Source organism: Nymphalis io, chromosome 3 (genome assembly GCF_905147045.1).
Source record: "Nymphalis io chromosome 3, ilAglIoxx1.1, whole genome shotgun sequence".
NCBI lineage: Eukaryota > Metazoa > Arthropoda > Insecta > Lepidoptera > Nymphalidae > Nymphalis > Nymphalis io.
Window position 1 is genome coordinate 14,150,109 of NC_065890.1, and position 22,348 is coordinate 14,172,456.

At 34.0% G+C, this 22,348-nt stretch overlaps 2 protein-coding genes across 2 annotated transcripts in view; both read left to right on the plus strand.

Annotated features, from left to right (window-relative positions):
- LOC126781137 (trypsin-like) overlaps positions 1-16,990 on the plus strand; it is an 87,135-nt gene extending 70,145 nt beyond the window's left edge. Inside the window, exons 3-4 of the mRNA XM_050505963.1 lie at positions 12,368-12,433; positions 16,241-16,990. Coding sequence (XP_050361920.1) covers positions 12,368-12,433; positions 16,241-16,979 — 805 coding nt within the window. The 3' untranslated portion in view covers positions 16,980-16,990. The remainder of the gene's footprint in view (positions 1-12,367; positions 12,434-16,240) is intronic.
- Positions 16,991-19,589: 2,599 nt separating this feature from the next.
- LOC126781239 (trypsin II-P29-like) lies at positions 19,590-21,672 on the plus strand. Its single transcript, XM_050506131.1, has one exon. It carries the CDS (start codon positions 20,781-20,783, stop codon positions 21,579-21,581), a length of 801 nt encoding a protein of 266 aa, XP_050362088.1. The 5' UTR covers positions 19,590-20,780; the 3' UTR covers positions 21,582-21,672.
- The last annotated feature ends 676 nt before the right edge of the window (positions 21,673-22,348 follow it).

The window sequence follows — 22,348 nt, forward strand, 5'->3', positions numbered from 1 at the left end:
ATTTCATTATTTGTTTTGCAACGCGTGCTTTCTTAGAATCATAAACTGATTTTTATACGTACAAAAACAGGTTGGCTTAATGACAGCGGGGATTACCAACGCGTTGCATAGTAGTTACTGCACATTTTCTTTCGTTAAAATTGGCAAATGTGTGCGATTCAGTTTACTATTAATTTATTTTCTTGCAGTTTCAATTTACAGACTATATTAGAGAAGAGAATTATTCATTATTTCCCAAAATTAGATATAAAGACATTTGATTGGGTTCGTAATCCATTTTTCATAACGGATACTTCTTTATTTGACTTAACTTTGAATGAAGAGGAAGAACTCATTTTGCTTTCCAATAATCAAGATTTAATTTCAAAACATTCAGAAGAATCAATTAATTCATTTTGGATTAACATTAGATGCGATTATCTAATGACAGCCAAAAAAGCTTTATTTAATTTTTTATATTCACAAACTTTAGACATTATTCACACACGGCCAACAAAGCCGAGCTTGTACTATGTGTACACACAAATATCTGTCCTGGGTGGGAATCGAACCCACAACCTTCAGCGTGAAAGGCAAGCATCCACCAACCACGCCAACCGGCCTCTCTTTAAACATATTATCATAATTTTCTACATCTTATTTGTGTGAATTTGGATTTTTAGCATTAACCAACATTAAAACTAAAAAAAGATCAAAATTGTTAAATGTAGATATGAGAGTAGAATTGTCATTTTTACGACCAAATATAAATCAAATTATCAAAAAAATCAAGCTCACATTTCGCGTTAAAAGTATTCTTAATATTATTACAGCCGAGATGGCCCAGTGGTAAGAACGCGTGAATCTTAATCGATGGTCGTGTGCTCAAACCCGGGCAAAGCACCACTGAATTTTCATGCGCTTAATTTGTGATTATAATTCATGTCGTGCTTTACGGCGAAAGAAAACATCGTGAGGAAACCTGCATGTGTCCTAATTTCACTGAAATTCTACCACATGTGTATTCCACCAACCCGCACTGGAGCAGCGTGGTGGAATAAGCTCCAAAACCTCCTCAAAATTTGAGAGGAGGCCTTAGCCCAGCAGTAGGACATTCACAGGCTGTTACGGTTATTATTAACTTGTAATTAATCTCTTAATAAATGTACTATTATTTTGTAGTACATATTATTTTATTTCGCACATTTAAAATTATTATCATAAACTATTTTACGGAGTGTGTTATAGGTAAGTAGATGATATTTAAGCTTATATTTTTCTTTGTGTTCCGTCGAATTTGGAAATCGTTAAAATTGTGCCGCAACAAATAAATGGATGAGAATCACTGGTCTAATTGCTCCGTAATTTAAATCGACGTCTTCGGGATCGGCAGCCTTTTAAACTAACTATTAGACCATTGAGGTAGCTATCGATTATCACGTCCCATGGCCAGTCGCCGCGTGATTAACATCGTTACTAATGCTCAATTGTTATTGACTGGTTTTGAGTACTTACTATCGCAGTACATGTCATTATCTTTATTAGCAGTTGTGACGTGCTAACAGCATTATATTAGTAGCTAGACTCATATAAATAAAACTAAATGCACTGCGGATTTATTAATATTGTATTTCTGCTGACTGTACTGATGTGGAATGATATTATTGAGAGAAACGGTAGTGCGCGCATGCTTATTTATTTTAAAGATAATACTTATATACTTACTGTTGGTAGAGCTTTGTGCAAGCACGTCTGGTTAGGTACCACCCACTCATCAGATGTTCAACCGCAAAACGCCAGTACTTGGTATTGTTGTGTTCCGGTTTGAAGGGTGAGTGAACCAGTGTAATTAGAGGCACAAGGGACAAAACATCTTAGTTCCCAAGGTTGGTGGCGCATTGGTGATGTAAGCGATGGTTAACATTTCTTACAACACCATTGTCTATGGGCGTTGGTGTCCACTTACCATCAGGTGGCCCATAGGCTCGTCAGCCTTCCTATTCTATAAAAAAAAATAATATTAAATGAGCAATAGTTGTATATAAATGTATTTAATGAATTTCAAAAACTCAACGATTTGTATTTAGGTTTAATTTTTTAAGTTTATCTATAAAGTACTTTCGAAAAAAATTAAAAAGCTTACAAAGCATTATTTTATAGTTAATTATTTGAGCCGATGAAGATCGATCGCCCAGATACTGTTTATTTAAATGTTAAAAGCGTATTATATTTAAATGTACTTTAAATATAATTCTATAGTAAGCTGGTAACAGCACGTAAATTTCCCAGTGACAAAGACTTTGACTTGTATATATTTGGAGTCCAATCCACCACGCTACTCCATGGATTTGATATTATGTACATCCGCGAATCCATTTATTAAATTCAGAATTTTAGAACACTTGCTGGTTTCTTCACGATATTTTCCTCCGACTAAGAGATGAATTAGGTCAGTCATTTTGATAGAAATATTGACAAGCATGAAAAGTTAAGAAAATCTTGCAAGACCAAGTCTCCGCCATCGCAAAGTTAATTGATCCTTCCTAGGGCAAGATATTCGCTCCTATAATAAAATTGTGCAGATATGGCTATCTTATCCAATTGATCTGACGACTTTAAAAATTACTTTTAATGTAATAATCGAACATAAAATATTTAAAAAAAACATCAAATAATCTAATTCATGTTGACCTGTCGTGTAAAATTTTAACAAAACAAAAAAATTTAAAATGATAGTCATCATTTTCTCTCGTTATTATTTTGATAAAATGACCTAAAGTGACACTCAGATTAATTACTTTCGTATGCAAGTTGTTCATTATTTACTAAACTGTGACAATTTATTAAAATTTTAATTTAAACCGAGTAATTAATATAATCATCCATCCAATACATCACGGGTAGTGATATCTCTAATTAATCGAATATGGCTCACGACCGACAGTCGCGTGATTAAATTCGTTACTGCTTGATTACTGCTAGGTTTAGTTCCCTCCCACAATTACCGCTTGTTATTAATTAATAGCAACTCGGACGATCAGCTTTGAGGTAGTTTCGAGGGTCTGTAAACCATTGATAGGATCATAGGAGACATTAAAAGCATTACAATCGATTTAATTCAGTATATACTACGGGAAATTTTAGTGAGAATGATAGAAAAATTATGGCCGCCACGGAGCCCACGGTAGATATAAATAAAAAACTTTTCTAAAATTTCGTTGGTACATGAATATATAAATAGGTTTTAAATTATTGACAGATAACTAAAAATAAACATATGTTGATTAGAATAAAAGCGTGTACACTTTTTCTTTTTCTCTCATGCTGCAACGCCACGCATCCAGCTTTCGCCGGCGACTTTCCGGATCGATATGACATTAGAAACCTTCAAGAAAATAACGTACTCATTTGAGGCGTGAGCCTCCTGCTTTGTTACATCAAAAAAAAAAACTACAAGGGATTAGAGAGCCTCGGTAGTGAGGGGTATGACGGCATAAGAGAGCGTCATGTCGTTTGCCGTCACCTCATATGAGTTGGTTTTACCCTCAAGGCGTGTCAATGGTGTTTCATATAAAAGAACTCGCAGACTATTTTATATTTGTCGATTGATAAATATTTGTCTGATAATGAATATAAATTTCAAATTAAAGTAACAGCCTGTAAATGTTCCACTGCTGGGCTAAGGCCTCCCTTTTTGAGGAGAAGGTTTGGAGCTTATTTCACCACGCTGCTCCAATGCGGGTTGGTGGAATACACATGTGGCAGAATTTCGATGAAATTAGACACATGCAGGTTTCCTCACAATGTTTTACTTCACCGAAAAGCACGAGATGAATTATAAACAGAAATTAAGCACATGAAAATTCAGAGGTGCTTGCCCGGGTTTGAACCCACGTTCATCGGTTAAGATTCACGCGTTCTTACCACTGGGCCATCTCGACTTCCTAAATACTTACGAGAGTTCAACATATAGTGGTTTTTTGACTTTACTAATCTAATATTAATTTATTCCATGTTTAGTATTTAATAAATGATGAATATTGTGGTAATTGATATTAAATTAAACTTAAAAAAATATAAATAATATAAGAGAATGAAAAAAGCGTAGAGGAAATTACGTCGATTTTCATGCAGATTATTTATACGAGATTTTAATTATTTTATTTATTGTATAGAAATAAAGATTAATGGTAATTTAGGTTAATACATACATTGGAAGGTCATTTCTTATCCATGATTTCATTTTGACGTATGACGTATCACGTCACACGTTCTCGTGTGGGCCGCGTGTGTGAGTGTGAGCGCCGTGTTTTAAAGTGAGCTAGTGTAACGAAAAAATATCCTTGTCCTTGTATTTTTCAAATATGAGTATTTATATATATAAGACCGCTCCCAAGAAGATGTGTCTCCACGAATAACAGCTCGGATTTTGAGTTAACCTCTTTCTATTAAACTTAATACAGTACGCGAGTATGATTACATTCTGTGTTTTTACCGGTTTATGTTGGGACGCTCTATTTTCCGAACAGGATTTAGTTAAACTTTTTACTAAATGACGTTTCAAAATCTTCTTTTTTTATAGAATAGGAAGGCGGACGAGCAGATGGGCCACTTGATGGTACGTGGTCTCCAACGACATTGGCATTGTAAGAAATGTTAACCATCGCTTACATGGCCAATGCGCCACCAACCTTGGGAACTAAGATGTTATGTCCCTTGTGCCTGTAATCACACTGAACCAGTGTAATTACCAGTGTAATTAATTCCGGAACACAACAATACCAAGTACTGCTGTTTTGCGGTAGAATATCTGATGAGTGGGTGGTACCTACCCAGATGAGCTTGCACAAAGCTCCACCACCAGTAAAGTTCTTGGATAAGGCATATTTGATTTGAATCTCTGACGTTTGTGTTGTAATATTTACAGTAACAGTAATAGCCTGTTAAAGTCCCACTGCTGGGCTAAGGCCTCCTCTCCATTTTGAGTTGTAATATTTAGCCATCTAATATTGATACTACTCTATCTGTCTCTCCTTATATTGATTTTTCTACTTTTCTATTGAAGAAACAACAATATATCAGTGGAATGTTTTATATGGCAGTAGAAAACTCGGAAAATGCCTTTAAACTTGAACATATGTACGTGTTTCACATTTTTTGGAATATCCTTAGACGTAGATAATCATTTATATAATATATAGCCGAGTTGATTATCATATATATGTATATAACGTAACCAGAACCAACCAAACCAAATATTAAAAGTGATTTTTCGTTTGTAAATGATAAGTTAGTGGTTATGCATCATAACTCGTATATTAAAGTCCGCAGGCAGTGTGACCTCGTTATGCCATAATTCGATCACCGCTGTTCACTAATCACTCGTTCATTTACATACAATTCATTTGTTTTGCGCCGCAGCTCCCAATTTGACGGGCGATTGTTTGACTGCGCCATTTTAGTGGCTTCGGACGAGTTGGCGTGTTGCCACATCTTACGTTTGATTATTTTTCCATTAAACAAACGCTGTCACCAAACTTCGTGAGAATTTTGATCCCCCCGGTGACGCTGTAGAGGCCACTCTGGCCAACAGCAACTTGACATTTCGAAAAAAAAAGAAGAGAATTTTGACATTGATGTAGAATTTGGTGAATGCAATGAATGCTTGATGCCGTCGACTTGTTCGATTTAAATGTGAAAAGTTATTCTGATGCAAATGCTCGGTAATAGTATCTGTTCTATATGACCAAGTTCTTAAGTTTATGGTAACAGCTAGCAAATATCTCATTGCTATTCGTAAGTCTATTCTATTTTGAAGAAGGTTAGAATTAATCCTGTTCGGGCTTAAGATTTCGTGTTGGGATGAAAAATACATTTTAGTAATAGTTACAAATATACTTATATAAGTTTACTCTAATTTTGTTTTATTTAAACAAAATTATAGTATAGGTACGTGAACGAGCAAATGGGCTACTTGATGGAAAGTGGTTACTAACGCCCATAGCTAATGCGCCACCAACCTTGGGAACTAAGGTGTTATGTCCATTGTACCTGTAATTACACTGGCTCATCCAACCTTTAAAGCGGAACACAACAATATCAAGTACTACTGTTTTAAGATAAAATATCTGATGAGTGGGTGGTACCTACCCAGACGAGCTTGCACAAAGCCCCACCACCAGTAATGTTTATCACCTAAATTATGGATAAGAAAATATATCTAACTATATCAAGGAAACTGATATTATTACTGGATTAATTTATGTCATGTACATTATTTAATTATATATTTAATTATTATATGTTTTTTATTATACTTACTGTATAATAACTTTGTCTACAATTTAGCTGACATTATCTTATCAACGCGAATACACTTCTTCAAAATTTATTTCGAACGGAATTAATTATTTTTAATGTTTTGCGATATTAATATCAACAGCAGCCTGATACAATTAAATCGTACAAGCTTTGACTCATTTGTACAACTAAAGAAGGGAACTTTGATTATAAGATCGTGTTTTAATTAAAAATATTAAAGCCATCGTTATTATTTACAGCATTCGGGCAAATGTGGCGTTATCTTTCTAGTATCTATTAGTTTAGCGGTGTAGTGTGAGCGCGGGCAGTTATTCGATAGATAAGTTCGGCAAATACGGATTCCATTTATGTAGGAAACCTGCCATTGTATGTGTTTGTTAATTTGAAATGTTTATACAATACATATGCGATACTTTGCGTTATTTAAATAATACCGTTAAATAATATATCGTGATGCAGTTTTTTTACAAGCTTTAGTATATAGTATAGGATATACTGACAAATATTTTATTTATTTCATTTCTCGGAATGAAAAGTGTCATAAGTGACATGAGTTTCAATAAAATCAGTTTTAGCGTATGCGTGATAAATCAATTTGGTAGTTATTTAACTATTGGTATACATAAAAAAGGCACATTTATTTTTATGAATTTTAAAATTAAAACAATTGATTATGAACATTTTTTTTTGTTTTTTAATTAAATTTAACGATTTCACAAATATAATTTGCAGCTTAGAGTTACAAAGTTGGCAGTTTTAATCTCCCGTGTTGTTAAAATAAATTGGGTGGTACCTACCCAGACGGGCTTGCACAAAGCCCTACCACTAAGTAAATTATTTAATTCGAAATTGAAGTACTTCAATTTATATGTGACACATATTTTATTAAACCATAGGAAACGAGTAACAAAATTGAAAGCATATTGCTTAGTACTTTTCATTTATTTTCATTGTAAGATATTTAATTAAAGATACATGAATACGTTTATATAAATTTGTAGCATGGAAATACTAAGAGACAAAAGAGCTCTAACAAATATCAATATCCTTTTCGGAAGGGGGAAGTTAAGGATTATTATTAATGTCTATATTGTTTTAAGATTAGTGACCTTTGTTTAATATTTTAGTATATTAACTTATATTGGCTTAGATGGCCCAGTAGTTAGAATGCGTGAATTTTGGCCGATGATCGTGAGTTCAAACCCAGGCAAGCACCACTGAATTTTCACGTGCTTAATTTGTGTTTATAATTCATCTCGTGCTCGTCTCACCGTCAGTGAAGGAAAACATTATAAGGAAACCTAAATGTGTCTAATTTCACCGAAATTATGCCACATGTATATTTCACCAAACTACATTGGAGCAGCGTGATGGAATAAGCTCCAAACCTTCACCTCAAAAAGGGAGAGGAGGACCAGCAATGGGACATTCACAGGCTGTTACTGTACTGTACTGTAAAATTTCATCCAACACATCCAGACTTCCTTTCGATGTTCATAATCATAAACCTTCTTCTTCTTTCTTTCCATTATTGAAAACCTTATTAAAATTCGTTGCGTGGTCAAGGATAAGTTAGCGGAGATACAGACAGAGGAATTCAGCGGCTTTGTCAGTTGCAGTCAGTCAGTCTCGCGCAGTTGAAATAAAGCCTTAGTATCTTAAGGCAAATTCATCGTAATATTCCACGGTGTTGGCAGAAACATGCACGCGATTTGATGGGTTGAATTATAAAACCTTGTTGAGCACTTGAAAAATACTTTTTAACGCTTTCATATATTCTGAGAGAAATCTCATAAGAGCATAACAAAAATTAATTATTAAAAATAAATAAATTATTGCTTTATTATTATAGATGGGTATTATTGATAGGTCCCCATGGTTTCACCTATGTTAACTTTGAATGAATGATGCCTGTTTTATACTATAGCGTTAAAATATTTGAAAAGAGATTAGCCCTAGTGGATGTTTGCTTACGACAAAAAGTTTTTGGTGCGCTTTAATTAGGAAGGACATGTTTGTAAAACTCTTTATAACATATCTAATTAAACAACTTGTGTGATTTTTTGTGTGTATAGGATCATTTATTATTATTTTTCTAGCAAAATTGCTGCTGTATAAGTTTCATATATATTTTCACACTTATTTACAAAACTCTCTGCAGAAGAGAATAGTGACTTGTTTCAGGGTCAGCCTTCCATGTCACTCCTTAACCAAATGAGGATAGAAACTTATTTCAACCTTGACTCCTTCAGCTGTGTTCAGCACGCATTTGGTGAAACTTGTCTTGCTTTGCTTGGGGATATAGTAATCTATTTGTTTCCGCTTTATATTTTCAGATTATCTGTGTGATGCCGTTCGCACTACCACAGCCTTCTCGGCTATTTGTGCAAGGCTCTACGTGTCTAAATCTCGAAGGTATGCGTTTAAGAGGTACGAGGCAGGTAAATGCTCTACCGTCTTCTTGTAGACCATGACAGTTTTGCAAGCGAGGGATACCAGATCCGAACTTTCAATGAAAGGCCGCGCTATAGAGTCATTTACACAGCTTACTCTGTTGAACAAAGAAGTATTAGAAAAGTTGCATTGCCCAGCAACCACTCCAAAGAGTTAGTATTGTGACTAGGGTGCATCACGAGGAGGTCAGTCACGCATTTTATTTATATTCCTAATTCTGAATACTGATGAAAATAACACAAATAGCACAAAAACTAGTATATAAGTATACACTGTACAAAATTTAAACACAAATTTCATCTACTTCTAGACTTGCTTTAGATAGTTATTGCGTAGTAAAAATAAATAAATACTTAATTATAAAAACAGGGTAAGCTCATTATCTTGCGCTGTGAAGTTTAATATAAAGCATCGATGCTTTCTGACCATGTCAGGTTTATTGCTTAGTGTACAGTTCCCATTATTTGAGTGGCAACTTAATGAGTCCTTTTGAAGTTTCGTTTTGTTTGAGTATACGCCAGTGTTAACCTAAGAGCAGAGATATAGAAATGGCACGAATAGACAAAGATAATTCTTGAGTATTTTTATTTTTATCAAAATTAAGTTAAAGTCTCTGTTGCTAATAAGGGTATATATACGTCGTTGACGTTGCTCGATTGGGCGTTAGCGATAAACATGCGGAGCGGACACCTTACCCCCCCCCCTTTTTTTTTTTTTTTTTTTTTATAGTAAAGGAAGGCGGACGAGCATATGGGCCACCTGATGGTAAGTGGTCACCAACGCTTTTAGACATTGGCATTGTAAGAAATGTCAACCATCGCTTACATATCCAATGCGCCACCAACCTTGGGAACTAAGATTTTATGTCCCTTGTGCCTGTAATTACACTGGCTCACTCACCCTTCAAACCGGAACACAACAATATCAAGTATTGCTGTTTTGCGGTAGAATATCTGATGAGTGGGTGGTACCTACCCAGACGAGCTTGCACAAAGCCCTACCACCAGTGCTTGCACAAAGCCCTACCACCAGTATATACCAGTGTGAGACAGTGTAACAGGTCCAACAGAGAAGTTGCACCTCATTTCGCGTATCGATTACTTAAAAAATTGTTAGAAAATATATTCCGCAAAATGAAGCAGAAAGTTACCTATGTATAGTTTTAATTAATATTTCAATGTGAATAAAAAAAATCTTGTGACAGATGTCTTAGAAAAAAGCTAATAATAACAAACAAAATATAATAATAATAACAAAAACATGTGGTACTTTGCATATTTATTTCTACTACTTATAACTGTTTATATATATTTTTAAGAAGTGGAAGTTCCTAATATAAATATGATGTAGGTTAAAAAATATATATTTTTAAAGTTTTCTTCGGTAACGTAGGCCGTGAAAAAAAGGAATCAGTGTAGCTCCAATATAGCCATTTCAGCATGTCAGAGGTTTTGTCCCCGCCATAATCCACTCAAATGCAATATCATGGCATACAAGTGACGACAATTCATCTGAGACATACAGAATGTTTTTTTCATAAGCCTCAAGTACGAGATATATTTTATACAAACATGGCAAACGACACATGGCACATGGCACATGGAAACTCAGTGTTGCTTGCCTGAATTGGAGACCGTAATCTTCAATTATGATTCACGTGTTATTAACTGATTTATGTGTCTTATCAACTTGTTTATCTTTTTAAGAAATGCCACTTCCATCTCTCTGTAGCGAGTCGTTGGCGATTAGTAAGTATGCGCAAATTACATTGCGTTTAGTTTCAAAAGCAATTTTGGTATATATTACTGGTAAGCTTCTATATTTTTTTAATTTTTTTTTTTGATATTTTGATTACGTAACATTCTTATTATAATTTTCAGAATGTGCTATGAATATTAACATAATAAGAATATAGAAAATAAGAAGAAATAAATCAGTTATTGCAACCACAGTAATAGGTAAACAATAAATCGAAATGAATGAACAATATACAAGTATATGTACAAAAGATAAATTTGACACTAAAAAAATCTAATAAATATTTAAGTATTAATAATTTGAATTTATTTTTATGTAAAGCCCATTAATAATTAAATTGTATCAGGAAAATACAAGTCAGAAGAAGATAAAGATAAATTGGGTTCATCTTGGTCCTTTAAATCCAAGCAATTAACGAACTATAATCCGTTAAAGATACCAAATTGTAAGATCCTGCTTAATCACAAAGTGGTTTTATTAACTAAGGAAGGCTGGTTTTAATTTAAAATGGATACAAAACTTGAAGTCTTATAAACCAGTGAAATCCTTCAAATTAAAGAAGCCACTTAAAGCTGTATTCTGGTATATTTATAACCATTCATTTTATTGTAGTAGTTTTTTCTAAAAAATGAGTATATTTCTGTCTACTACTTTATATGGAGAATATTTATTAATTAATTTATGTATTTATTAATATATCAACACCAGGACTACACTGATAAATGAGTCATTAATCGTAATGACGTTATATAAACGACAAGATACTTGGTCTTCTTAATTACAGATGTTGCAAAATATAAATACAATCCTAAAATTATGTATTAAATAAATTTCTTCCATATTCCCTTGAAACAATACGATGGGAAAATTAATAGATAAAGTTGTTGTAACATTTATACATCTAAAGAACTTTGCTTTTAATAATATTAAATATTGAAATCCATAACGAACTATAAGCGGACCCTGGCGTTACTAGGCCGGGAAAACGCTAGGCAGAAGAAGAAGATAACGAACTTTATAGAATCGAATTTGATAAATATCATCAAAAAGTGGATAAAATCCAACGTATCCATAATTGGTTCGCGGGTGGAGCGCTAAGGGAGCGGATCAGCAAGTTTAATTACATCCACATTAACCCTTGCCAATTTCGAGTTAAGATAACTGCAGTCGATTCTTTAAACTTCGCCCGTGGCTTGAAGACAATCTCCGTCAATTATCTGGGGCTCAGTATTTCGGGACGAGTTTCTGATTTCGATGAATTTCTTAATTGCTTTTATGTTACGTTTTATTCTATATTTTATTAGTCATCTTATACACGGTTCGCGTTTCTTTGGTGTAATGTATCTTATAAAGGAAATCATTATTTACATTTATCGATGTATCACTGAATTTTAATGTGTAGTTTGTTTTTAATTCATCCCTTGGTAACGATGAAGGAAGATGAAATTGTGTGACGCATGTTTCTGAGTTGAAGCAGCGTAATGGAATAAGCTTCGAATCTTCAAGAAGAACAGAATAGTTTGTTACTTTACTAATATTTTTAATGCGATTGATTAGATATTTTCGTTTTACACATATACTGATAATATTAATTTATTGATATTTGGTACGTAATTAGAATATGCTCTTTTCAGAACAAATGCAATGTTACGACAAAGCTTTTTTCAAAGCCTTTTTTATATTAGTTGAGCGAGTCAAATACCTTACTTCAACCTCAGTAAAAGGATTCGTGGAGGACTGTCTGAAGAGGTACAAGCAGTTTATAAGACATTCCACGCAACAATGTGATAAAGGTACTATTATATTCCCGTGGAAGGAGTATTCCGGTGTACAGAGGGAATATGTGTAATTACAGAGAAAATGGATGTAATGTGACATTTCGTAGTTCAAAGTCCTTAATGAACTTTTTAAAGTCTGTTAAGTCACAGGCTGTGACATTCGTTAATATAGCGATGATGAAAACTGTCACTTTTAGCAGTATCTAATTTTGGCGTGTATTGCGTGTGTGTGTAGAGGCGAAAAAAAAAAAAAAAAATTATCCGAGTGGAATATATAATAATTGTAATGAATCGCTTCAAAATATCGACAATAAATTGTCTAGCTTAACAAACGATGCACGCGCACGATTCTTCAACAAGAGTACCCGTGGCAACGTGTACGATGTATTTGATTATTAATGTTATTTATTAAATATGTTAAATTTGCTGTATAAGAGGCTACAAGAATCAAATAAAAGTTCAGACATTAATGCAACTGCGGTTATTACATTAGTTATAAAAAAACACAAATATTTAATTATATATCAAACTACCCGACGACGACGTAGGGATATTATTCCGTGCACTTTTTAAACAATAAGGTATAAACATTCGCCAATCGATCTTAATTCGCCATACAATAAAGTGTTAAGGGCATATAATAATATATATGCATTATAATGCACGCTCTGTATATTTTTTCTTCCGTTTATTAATTATTATATTCCTAAGTTCTGTGTACGGCTTCTATATGTGAGTGGTGGCTCATCGTACATTCTTCAGTTACAGTCTTCTTAGCTCGTTATTTGTTTTTTTTTTTATTTATAATCGGTAAGTGGCATCGCTTTAAAAATTACATTAACTCTCAATATTACCGACAGCCTAAATCTATATCATTTAGTGGTCTCCTGGACTCTAAAGAAATTATAAGTAAAAAACAGGTTAAGTTTGTGTAACTGAATCGCATAAAAATCTAAGACGATTAAACAACATGTGTTTTTTTCTTACTATTTTTTTGTTAGTGTGATATAGACAGTCCGGCAAATATCCTGATGGTAAATACCTTTTGGCTCTTGTGCTTGTAGTTAAAGTCGCCCACTTCACCCTTCATACCGAAACGCAATAGTTCTAAGTATTTATAATTAACTGCAGAATATGTAATGGGTGGGCGTGGGCACTAAAAATTTAATTACCTAAAAAAATGTAGTTGCCCGTTTTTATTTTCATTTTTTTTAGTTACAGTTAAGAACGGTCTTGCGTGGAATATTGCTCGCACCTTTGGGATGGCTCCGCTAAGTACCTATTGGAGGCCTTGGACCGGATGCAGCGACGTGCCGTACGCATTATTGGCGACGTAAAGGTCACAAACACCCTTGAACCTTTACAATTGCGTCGTGAGATAGCAGCACTGAGCGCTTTCTATCGACTGTATCACGGCAAGTGCTCTGAGGAATTATTATCTGTAATTCCTGCTTCCCCCTTCCTTCTTAAGTCCACGCGAGCTGGTTCTCGATGTCACCGCCTTACAGTGACATCAATTCCATCGCGAAAAAAGAAATTTGGCAACTCCTTTCTTTGTCGTACTTCCAAAAAATGGAATTCCTTCCAGCTCACGTGTTCCCCTCCTCTTACAACCCGGGTTCCTTCAAACGAGGCGTGAAGAGGTATCTTGCGGGCCGGCAAGGCGAAGGCGGCTAGTGCAGAACGTTTTTCCCGTCTGTACTGGCCGTCGTCGTGTTTGGACTCTACTATCACTTACCATCAGGTGGAGTACAGTCATTTGCCCTCCCGGCGAAAATATAAAAAAAGTAAGCATATGGTCAGTAGTATTTTTATTACTATTTAAGCTTAAGATAACGTAAGTCTTTGTAACGTGAAATAAATAATTGTGATGTATGCGTTGTGAAATCGTGTTTATCACGTTGGCTCGTTGTGTTAAAATTCGTGTCCCTTTCTATCTTCTCCTATGCCACTATTGCTAATATTTATCTATCTATATCACAGAACTATCGCAGGTATAAAATTATTATAATATAGTTCATGCAATCTATTTCAAACTCAATAATCGTAAAGTGCCGTTTACTTCCCCTTATCTTTAATGAAAAGTTCAAAACGAAATTCAATAAAGTCGGTACAAATAATACACATCGATTTAATGTTACATTTAATACAGTTTTTCAAATTGTTATAGTTTCATCACTTTCCTAAAAAATTCTAATTGCATTAAGGAATTTGCATTTTCATTACTTATTTTGAAATTGATAAGCTGCGAAGCTACGTTGGGAATAATTGGAGGACGAGACGCGCTCAACAATGAATTTCCTTATGCTGTTCGCTTGGAAGCAAAGATTGTAAAAAATATTAGTGACAGTTATAGCATAATGTATACACGGGTCTGCTCAGGTGCTGCTGTATCGCCGAAGTGGATCTTAACCGCAGCTCATTGTTACATAGATAATATGGAATTAATTACAAGGTACAATAGTTATTTTCCAAATGAAATGGGTAAAATAAGTCCTATTTTAAAGTTTTTTATTCATCCGCAATACAATGAATAACGTTTTCAATTGAAACAAAACGATGGAGCATTATGGCTTAGCGAAAATTTACTAGTGTCTCAAAATGGAAAGATAAGTCCAGTCGATTACAAGGTCCTAGTCGGTCACAAAGTAAGTATTCTAGGATTGGGAGTTACAAATGCAACTGCGTCCGAAAAACCATAACAAGTTTTATATGGAATGATGAATGTCTGGAATTCGAAAAAACTTATCAACAATATGTGGCTACGATGATGTGTGTTGTTCCCTTCTGCGGAGTAAAAGCGAAGGTTTGTCCTGGTGATTCGGGTGGTCCAGTAGTACATTCATCTGGGTTAGTAGGTTAATACACTGACTTCAGGTCACTGCGACGAATTTGCTACCGATATCCATTTCCTTCCAGGAACTTCAGCAGTCGTAGTATCAATGATCACCCATGAATTAGATTGGATTACGAATGTTATTTCCAATAAGCCTGTTGATTGAATTTGTTCTATAAACAACTTTTCCGATCAACTAGTATCTGTACTCTCAATTTTACACTACAAACCAATTTAACTAAGAATTACCTCTACTGGTGGAAAGGCTGGTTCATTTTTCGCCCAATGGACCGGAATTGCGACTCAAAGTGAAAATACTGCTAGAATTCTTGCAACCATTACACGCGGTCAGGATTTGTACAGTACCTATTTTTAGTTTCTAATTGTATATGTGAAAATTTTGTAATTCCACTATTTGACAAAACAATAACTACGGATGGATAATAACAAATCACTTAATTTTTTTTAAAGACACTTATAAAACATACTTGTATTCGATAGTCGACATGAAACTGGATGTTTAAGAACTGATAAGGATGAAATTTAAAATGTCCCTTAAATGTCTAGCAGATGTAATATAACTTGATAGACATTTATCTAAATACGATGATCATCTTTTAAATATATGAACTTGTTTAAATGTTTGTATTTCTGCGATGTGTATGTTTCGTCAATACCAAATAAAAAAAAAATCGATTGACAAACAATCTTGATTTTATCGATTTATATAGAGGTACTAACGATAAGCTATAATAAAACGCAATTGTGTTAAAATTCGTATGACAAGTTATCTTCATCCTATCCCACTATTGCGATTACCTATTTATCTCGATCACAAAACTATCGCGGGTATAATCTTATGCAATATATTTCACATATGTATATCAAACTCAATAGTCATAAAGTGCTTACTTTCTCCTTATCTGTAATACAAAGTTACGATATTCAATAAAATTAAATTGGTACATATAATACACATGAAATCAATATTAAATTGAATACAGTTTATCAAATTGTGGAAATTTCATCACTTTTCAAAATATTCTAATTTTATTATGAAATTTGCATTTTCATTACTTATCGTGAATTTGATAAGTTGTGAAGCTGGGCTGAGAATAATTGGAGGACGAGACGCGCTCAACAATGAATTTCCTTATGCTCTTCGCTTGGAAGTAAAGATTGTAAAAAATATTAGTGACAGTAACAAAACAATGTATAAAAGGGTCTGCTCAGGCGCTGCTTTATCGTCCAACTGGATTTTAACTGCAGCTCACTGTTACCAGAAAAAGATTGAATTTGTTGCAAGGTACAATAGTTATTTTCCAAATGAAATAGGTAAAATAAGTCCTATTTTAAAGTTTTTTATTCATCCGCAATACAATGAACAACGTTTTCAGTTGAATCAAAACGACATCGCATTATGTCTCAGTCAAAATTTAACGGTTTCACAATATGGAAAGATAAGCGCGGTCGACTATAAGGCCCTCGTTGGTCACAAAGTAAGGATTCTAGGTTTTGGAATTACAAATGCAACTGCGTCCGTAAAACCGTTACAAGTTTTAGACGGAATGATGAATAATTGCCTCGAATGGGACAACACATATTATAAAGCTACGATGATGTGTGTTGTTCCCTTGTGTGGGACGAAAGCCACAGCCTGTCCTGGTGATTCAGGTGGTCCAGTGGTACATTCGTCTGGGATAGTGGGTGTTAATTCATTGGGTTCAAGTCGTTGTAAAAAACTCACTAACGGTCTTTACATCGTCCCAACATATTCAATAGCCTACATAGCAATGATCAGCCATGAATTAGATTGGATTTCTAATGTAATTTCCAAAACATTTGTCGGTTGAAAAATACATTTAACTGTGTACAATAAACCAATTGAATTGAGTATTCAATCATTTACTATTTTGCAATACATAATAAAATATGGATTTTATAATAATCATTATCTGTTCCCCTCATAACCATACATATTTTTTAAATATTTAAGTTGAGGGCAGGAGTTTTTCTGAGACATGTAACCTATTAGATCTAGTCTATCTAGGTCTTTTTTATTACAACATTTAAAAAGGTGGTCAATTTTTCTTTAAACTTTCTATACATTCATATTTGTGTAGAAACTGTTTTTAATTTTTACTTGTATTTATTTAAGGCCTTAATGTAAATAATTTAAAAAAAAGATTCTAAATAAATATAATCTATGCAAATACATATGCATAGATTATATTTATTATTAAACCAGAAATTAAAGTTATTAAATCTAGATATTTACTAGATTCTATATAGGAATACATTGATCGGCGTACCAGTAGGAGACATCTAAACCAATGTCGGCATCACAGCCTCGCCGTCACATTTAAAGAACATTATAAGCTATTTGAGGGGCAATTTAAATGATTATATTATATTACGAATAACATACACATATCCCAAAAAATCACTACTTCGCTTTTGTTACTTAGAAATTTAACAGTTTTTATAATATCACTTGTAATCTCAATTCGATGAGCGGCAAATCAAACGACCGGAAGGAGTTCACGTGCTATACTTGCTTTCCGAGGCACGGGAGTGTACATACTGCTAATAAGACTCTGGGCTGCTACTGAGAATTGCCTGACAGAAGAACCCAATGACTTCTTAATGGTTTAAGTTGGTATTTCAGACTTTATTCAGATTATTCCTCTCACTTTCTTATGCATCAGGTATTTACAATCTTGCTGTTTTATGGTTGTATAGACTGAATGGGACAATAAAGTTTTTGTCAATGTATAATATAGATTCCACCCGAGTATGGTACTATGTTGTATATATTTTAATTTTAGGTAACGTTAATTGAGCCGTTTTGATGTATTTCATATAATTGCCGCGCATGAATTCAGTTCTCGTGAATGTTGCAGTGTATTATCTTTTTTCTTTTGCTAGCAGGTGTTAGTAATGTGTAGGATGCATGCCTTGGGGCGTATTCTTACGATACATGCTTCTTTTTCCTTTTTTATAGTTAATTCATTTTTAATACCCGCCATTGACCTAGTGGGGTGCAATTATAATATTACTAATCGCCCCGGCTTTGCACGGGTAGGTAAAAAGAAAATTGTATTATGGATAGTTTAGGTGATCTCGAGTTGAGTGGTATTTCACTTATGTATATACATGGATGCTAAAATCTAGGCAATCTATTTTACAGATTTATTTTAAACTCAATAATCGTAAAATGCTGTTTTCTATTTCCTTATCTGTAAAACAAAGTTATGAAACAAGTTACAATACATTTTTTAGACCTAAAACACAAAAACACATCAGTTTACTGTATCAGAACTTGTACAGTTTTTATACAGTGAATAATAAATCAAATTTACATTCATAAATAATAGTATCATTATCTTAATATGGAATTAATCTTTTCGTTAATTATTTTAAAGTTGATAAGTTGTGAAGCTGCGCTGAGAATAATTGGTGGCAGAGACGCGCTCAATAGTGAATTTCCTTACGCTATTCGCTTGGAAACTACGCTTTTGAGTAAACGTAATAGTGAGAGTGATAGCATAGTGTATAAGCCGGTCTGTTCAGGAGCTGCTGTATCGTCCAACTTGATCTTAACTGCAGCTCATTGCCACAGAGAAGAGTTTGTACTGGTTGCAAGATACAATAGTTATTTTCCAAATGACATGGGTGAAATAAGTCCCATACTAAAGGTTTATATTCACCCCCAATATGATGAGCAACGTTTTCAAATGAATCAAAACGACATAGCATTATGTCTGAGTCAAAATTTGTTGGTTTCTCAATATGGAAAGATAAGTGCGGTCGACTACAAGGCCCTCGTTGGTCACAAAGTAAACATCCTAGGATTCGGAATGACAAATGCAACTGCGTCTGAAAAACCGTTACAAGTTTTAGACGGAATGATGAATAATTGCCTCGAATGGGATAAGATTGGCAACAAATATTATAAAGCTACGATGATGTGTGTTGTTCCCTTTTGCGGAGTGAAAGCGAAGGCCTGTCCTGGAGATTCAGGTGGTCCGGTGGTACATTCATCTGGGATAGTGGGTGTTAATACAATGACTTCAGGTCACTGTGACGAGTTTGCTAGCGATATCCACTTCTTTCCATCAACGTCAGCAGTCATAGTATCAATGATCAGCCATGAATTAGATTGGATTGCAAATGTAATTGCCAATTCAGACGTTCAATGAACAGAAATAGTTATCTGTGTACAATTAACTAGTTGAACTGAACATAAAGTTATTTTATTATGTAGAAAACAATATATATATATATATATATATATTATTAGATATTATTATCTATATATATATATATATATATATATATATATATATATATATATATATAGATAATAATAATAATAATAATTATATAATTATTCCATAATTATTATTCCATCTATGGTAATAATAATTATAATTATTCCATTCCATGATAATAATAATTATTCCATCTATGGCCACACAATATTTTGCTAAATATATTACGATATGAGGTTTTCGACCACTCAAGTCATAGTTACCTTTTTTTTATAAAATAGGTAGGCGGACAGTCAAATTAGCCTCTCGGGTAAGTACACCACGGCCAGGTGACGCCGTAATAAATATTAACTGTTCCTCACATCGCCAATGCTCCACCAACCTTAGGAACTAAGATGTTATGTCTATTGTGCCTGTAGTTATACTGGCTTACTCAGCCTTCGAACTCAACAATATTAAGTATAATTATAGTATGTTGCTATTTAGCGGTGAATATCTGATGATTGGGTGGTACCTACCCAGACGGGCTTGCACAAAGTTCTACAACTGAGTAACGTAGTGCCCTTTCTATGGGATTATTTATATAAAAAATGCACTAAATATGTAAAATAATATCTTTTTATAATCGAACAAATCATCTTACATAGTGTTATACACGATCAATTCGGTAAATATATGAATTCATACATATATATTTCATCTAGTATCATTGGTGGCATGCATTTTATACATATATTTATTTTTTATTTTATTTATTTATTTATTTTAAGGACCACTAGTAGCTACTACATGTTCTAATGACAAATGTAAAACAATTTAGTGAAAATAGCTAACATGTGAAGCTTTTTAAAGTAGCCACAACAATTACAATATTATATATCTCCAGGAACTTCAAAAAGCAAAGTAATCAGGTAGTAAATTGGTTATTAATCTGTATATTTCCAATGAAATTATTTCTGGTACAGTTACAATTTACGGTATAACTTGAAGATCATTTTCCCTTTAGTAATATCCTTATAATATAAAGCATTATATTAAAGAAAATATTAAAAAAAAAATTACATTGTTAAGAATGTTGCAATTACAATCTTTTATTACCAGTGTTGTCGAGTTAATTGACCCGTCTTCTCATTAGATACAAATAAAAAAGCTACGCCATATAACTTATTGTATGCATAATGCAGTAAATATTTTTTTACATATTCATATCAAAAGCAATAACCATAAAATTATCCTAAATAAAACATTAGGAAACAGTAGTATTATAATATTGATAAAACAATAATATATCATTTTGTTAGAATTGCTTTTACAGTTTTGAATTTAAAAAAGTCCGACATAAATACGATTTGTGCTACTTACATTTGTCTCTAATCAATCATGGTATTTACCTTTTTATTAGTTATTTTGAAATGTATTACTTGTGAAGCTGCTCTAAGAATTATTGGAGGAAGAGACGCGCTCGAAGATGAATTTCCTTTTGCTATTCGCTTAGAAACAAAGATTGTAAATAATGATGGACACAGCAATAATATTGAATATGAACACCGCTGCACCGGTGCTGCTGTATCTTCAAAGTGGATCTTATCCGCGGCTCACTGCAACAGCGACGAAGGGTATGAAATTGTTGCAAGATACAATAGCCATTTTCCAAAAAACATGGGTAAAATAAGTCCTATTCTAAAAGTTTATATTCATCCGCAATATAACGAGCAACGATTACAATTGAATCAAAACGATATAGCATTATTTCTAAGTCAAAATATATTGGTTTCTCAATACGGAAAGATATGTGCGGTCGATTACAAAGCCTTAGTTGGTCAAGAAGTAAATATATTAGGTTTCGGATATACAAATGCAACAAGTAGTGAAAAGTCGTTACAAGTTTTAAATGGAATGTTGAATAATTGTCTCGAAAATGAAATAAGTTTTGACTTTTCGTTTGCGCATAATATGTGTGTTGTTCCTTTATGTGGAGTGGAAGCGTCGATATGTGGTGGTGATTCTGGTGGTCCTGTGGTACATTCGTCTGGTATAGTTGGCGTCAATTCAATGGCAGTAGATGGCTGTAATGAATTCACTACCAAATTAAAAAAAACCCCAGGAACTTCAGCAAGCATAGTAGCAATGATCACCCATGAATTAAATTGGGTTTCTAGTGTCATTTCAACAAAATTATAATGTAAGATACAGATAAATATGATGATATTAAATTTGTTAAATCTTTATTTTATTATTATATTTAATTTGATTAAAATTTGATAAAATTTTATTTCACGCTTTTCATTTGATACGTCTTTCAATCACAGCTTACTCTTCTTCTGCCTAGCGTTTTCCCGGCCTAGTAACGCCAGGGTCCGCTTTCCTGCATCTATGCCTCCACTTTGCCCGATCTAAAGCGTCCACCTTAGTGAGATGGTGCTCTCTCATATCGTCCCTCATAACATCGAGCCAGCGCTTTTTGGGCCTGCCGCGGGATCTAGGGCCTTCGACGACAAAGTCCAGGCATCGGTTCCCGACATAGTCTAGTAGTCTGCGGCTAATGTGGCCAAGCCAACGCAGACGGCTTTCCTGCAACTTATCCGCTACATCGCAAACTCCAAGGCTACCACGGATGTGCTCGTTACGAATGCGATCTAGTCGCGTAACGTCACACATCCATCGCAGCATCTTCATTTCCGCGACGTGAAGTTGCTGAACGTATCTCGCGAGAGCTGGCCACGTCTCGCTGCCGTACAATTAGACTAGTCGGATGATGCACTTGTAGTTCGCACTTGTAGCTTGAGCTCTGACGTCGTGGTCGATTGTACCAGACTCGTGCAGTACGGACCCGAGGTATTTAAACTTTTCCGTCTTGATAACGGATTCTCCGCCTATCTTTATGGGTTCGGGGTCCGTACTGCCACAGGCCATATACTCGGTCTTCGCAACATTTAGCATCAGACCTC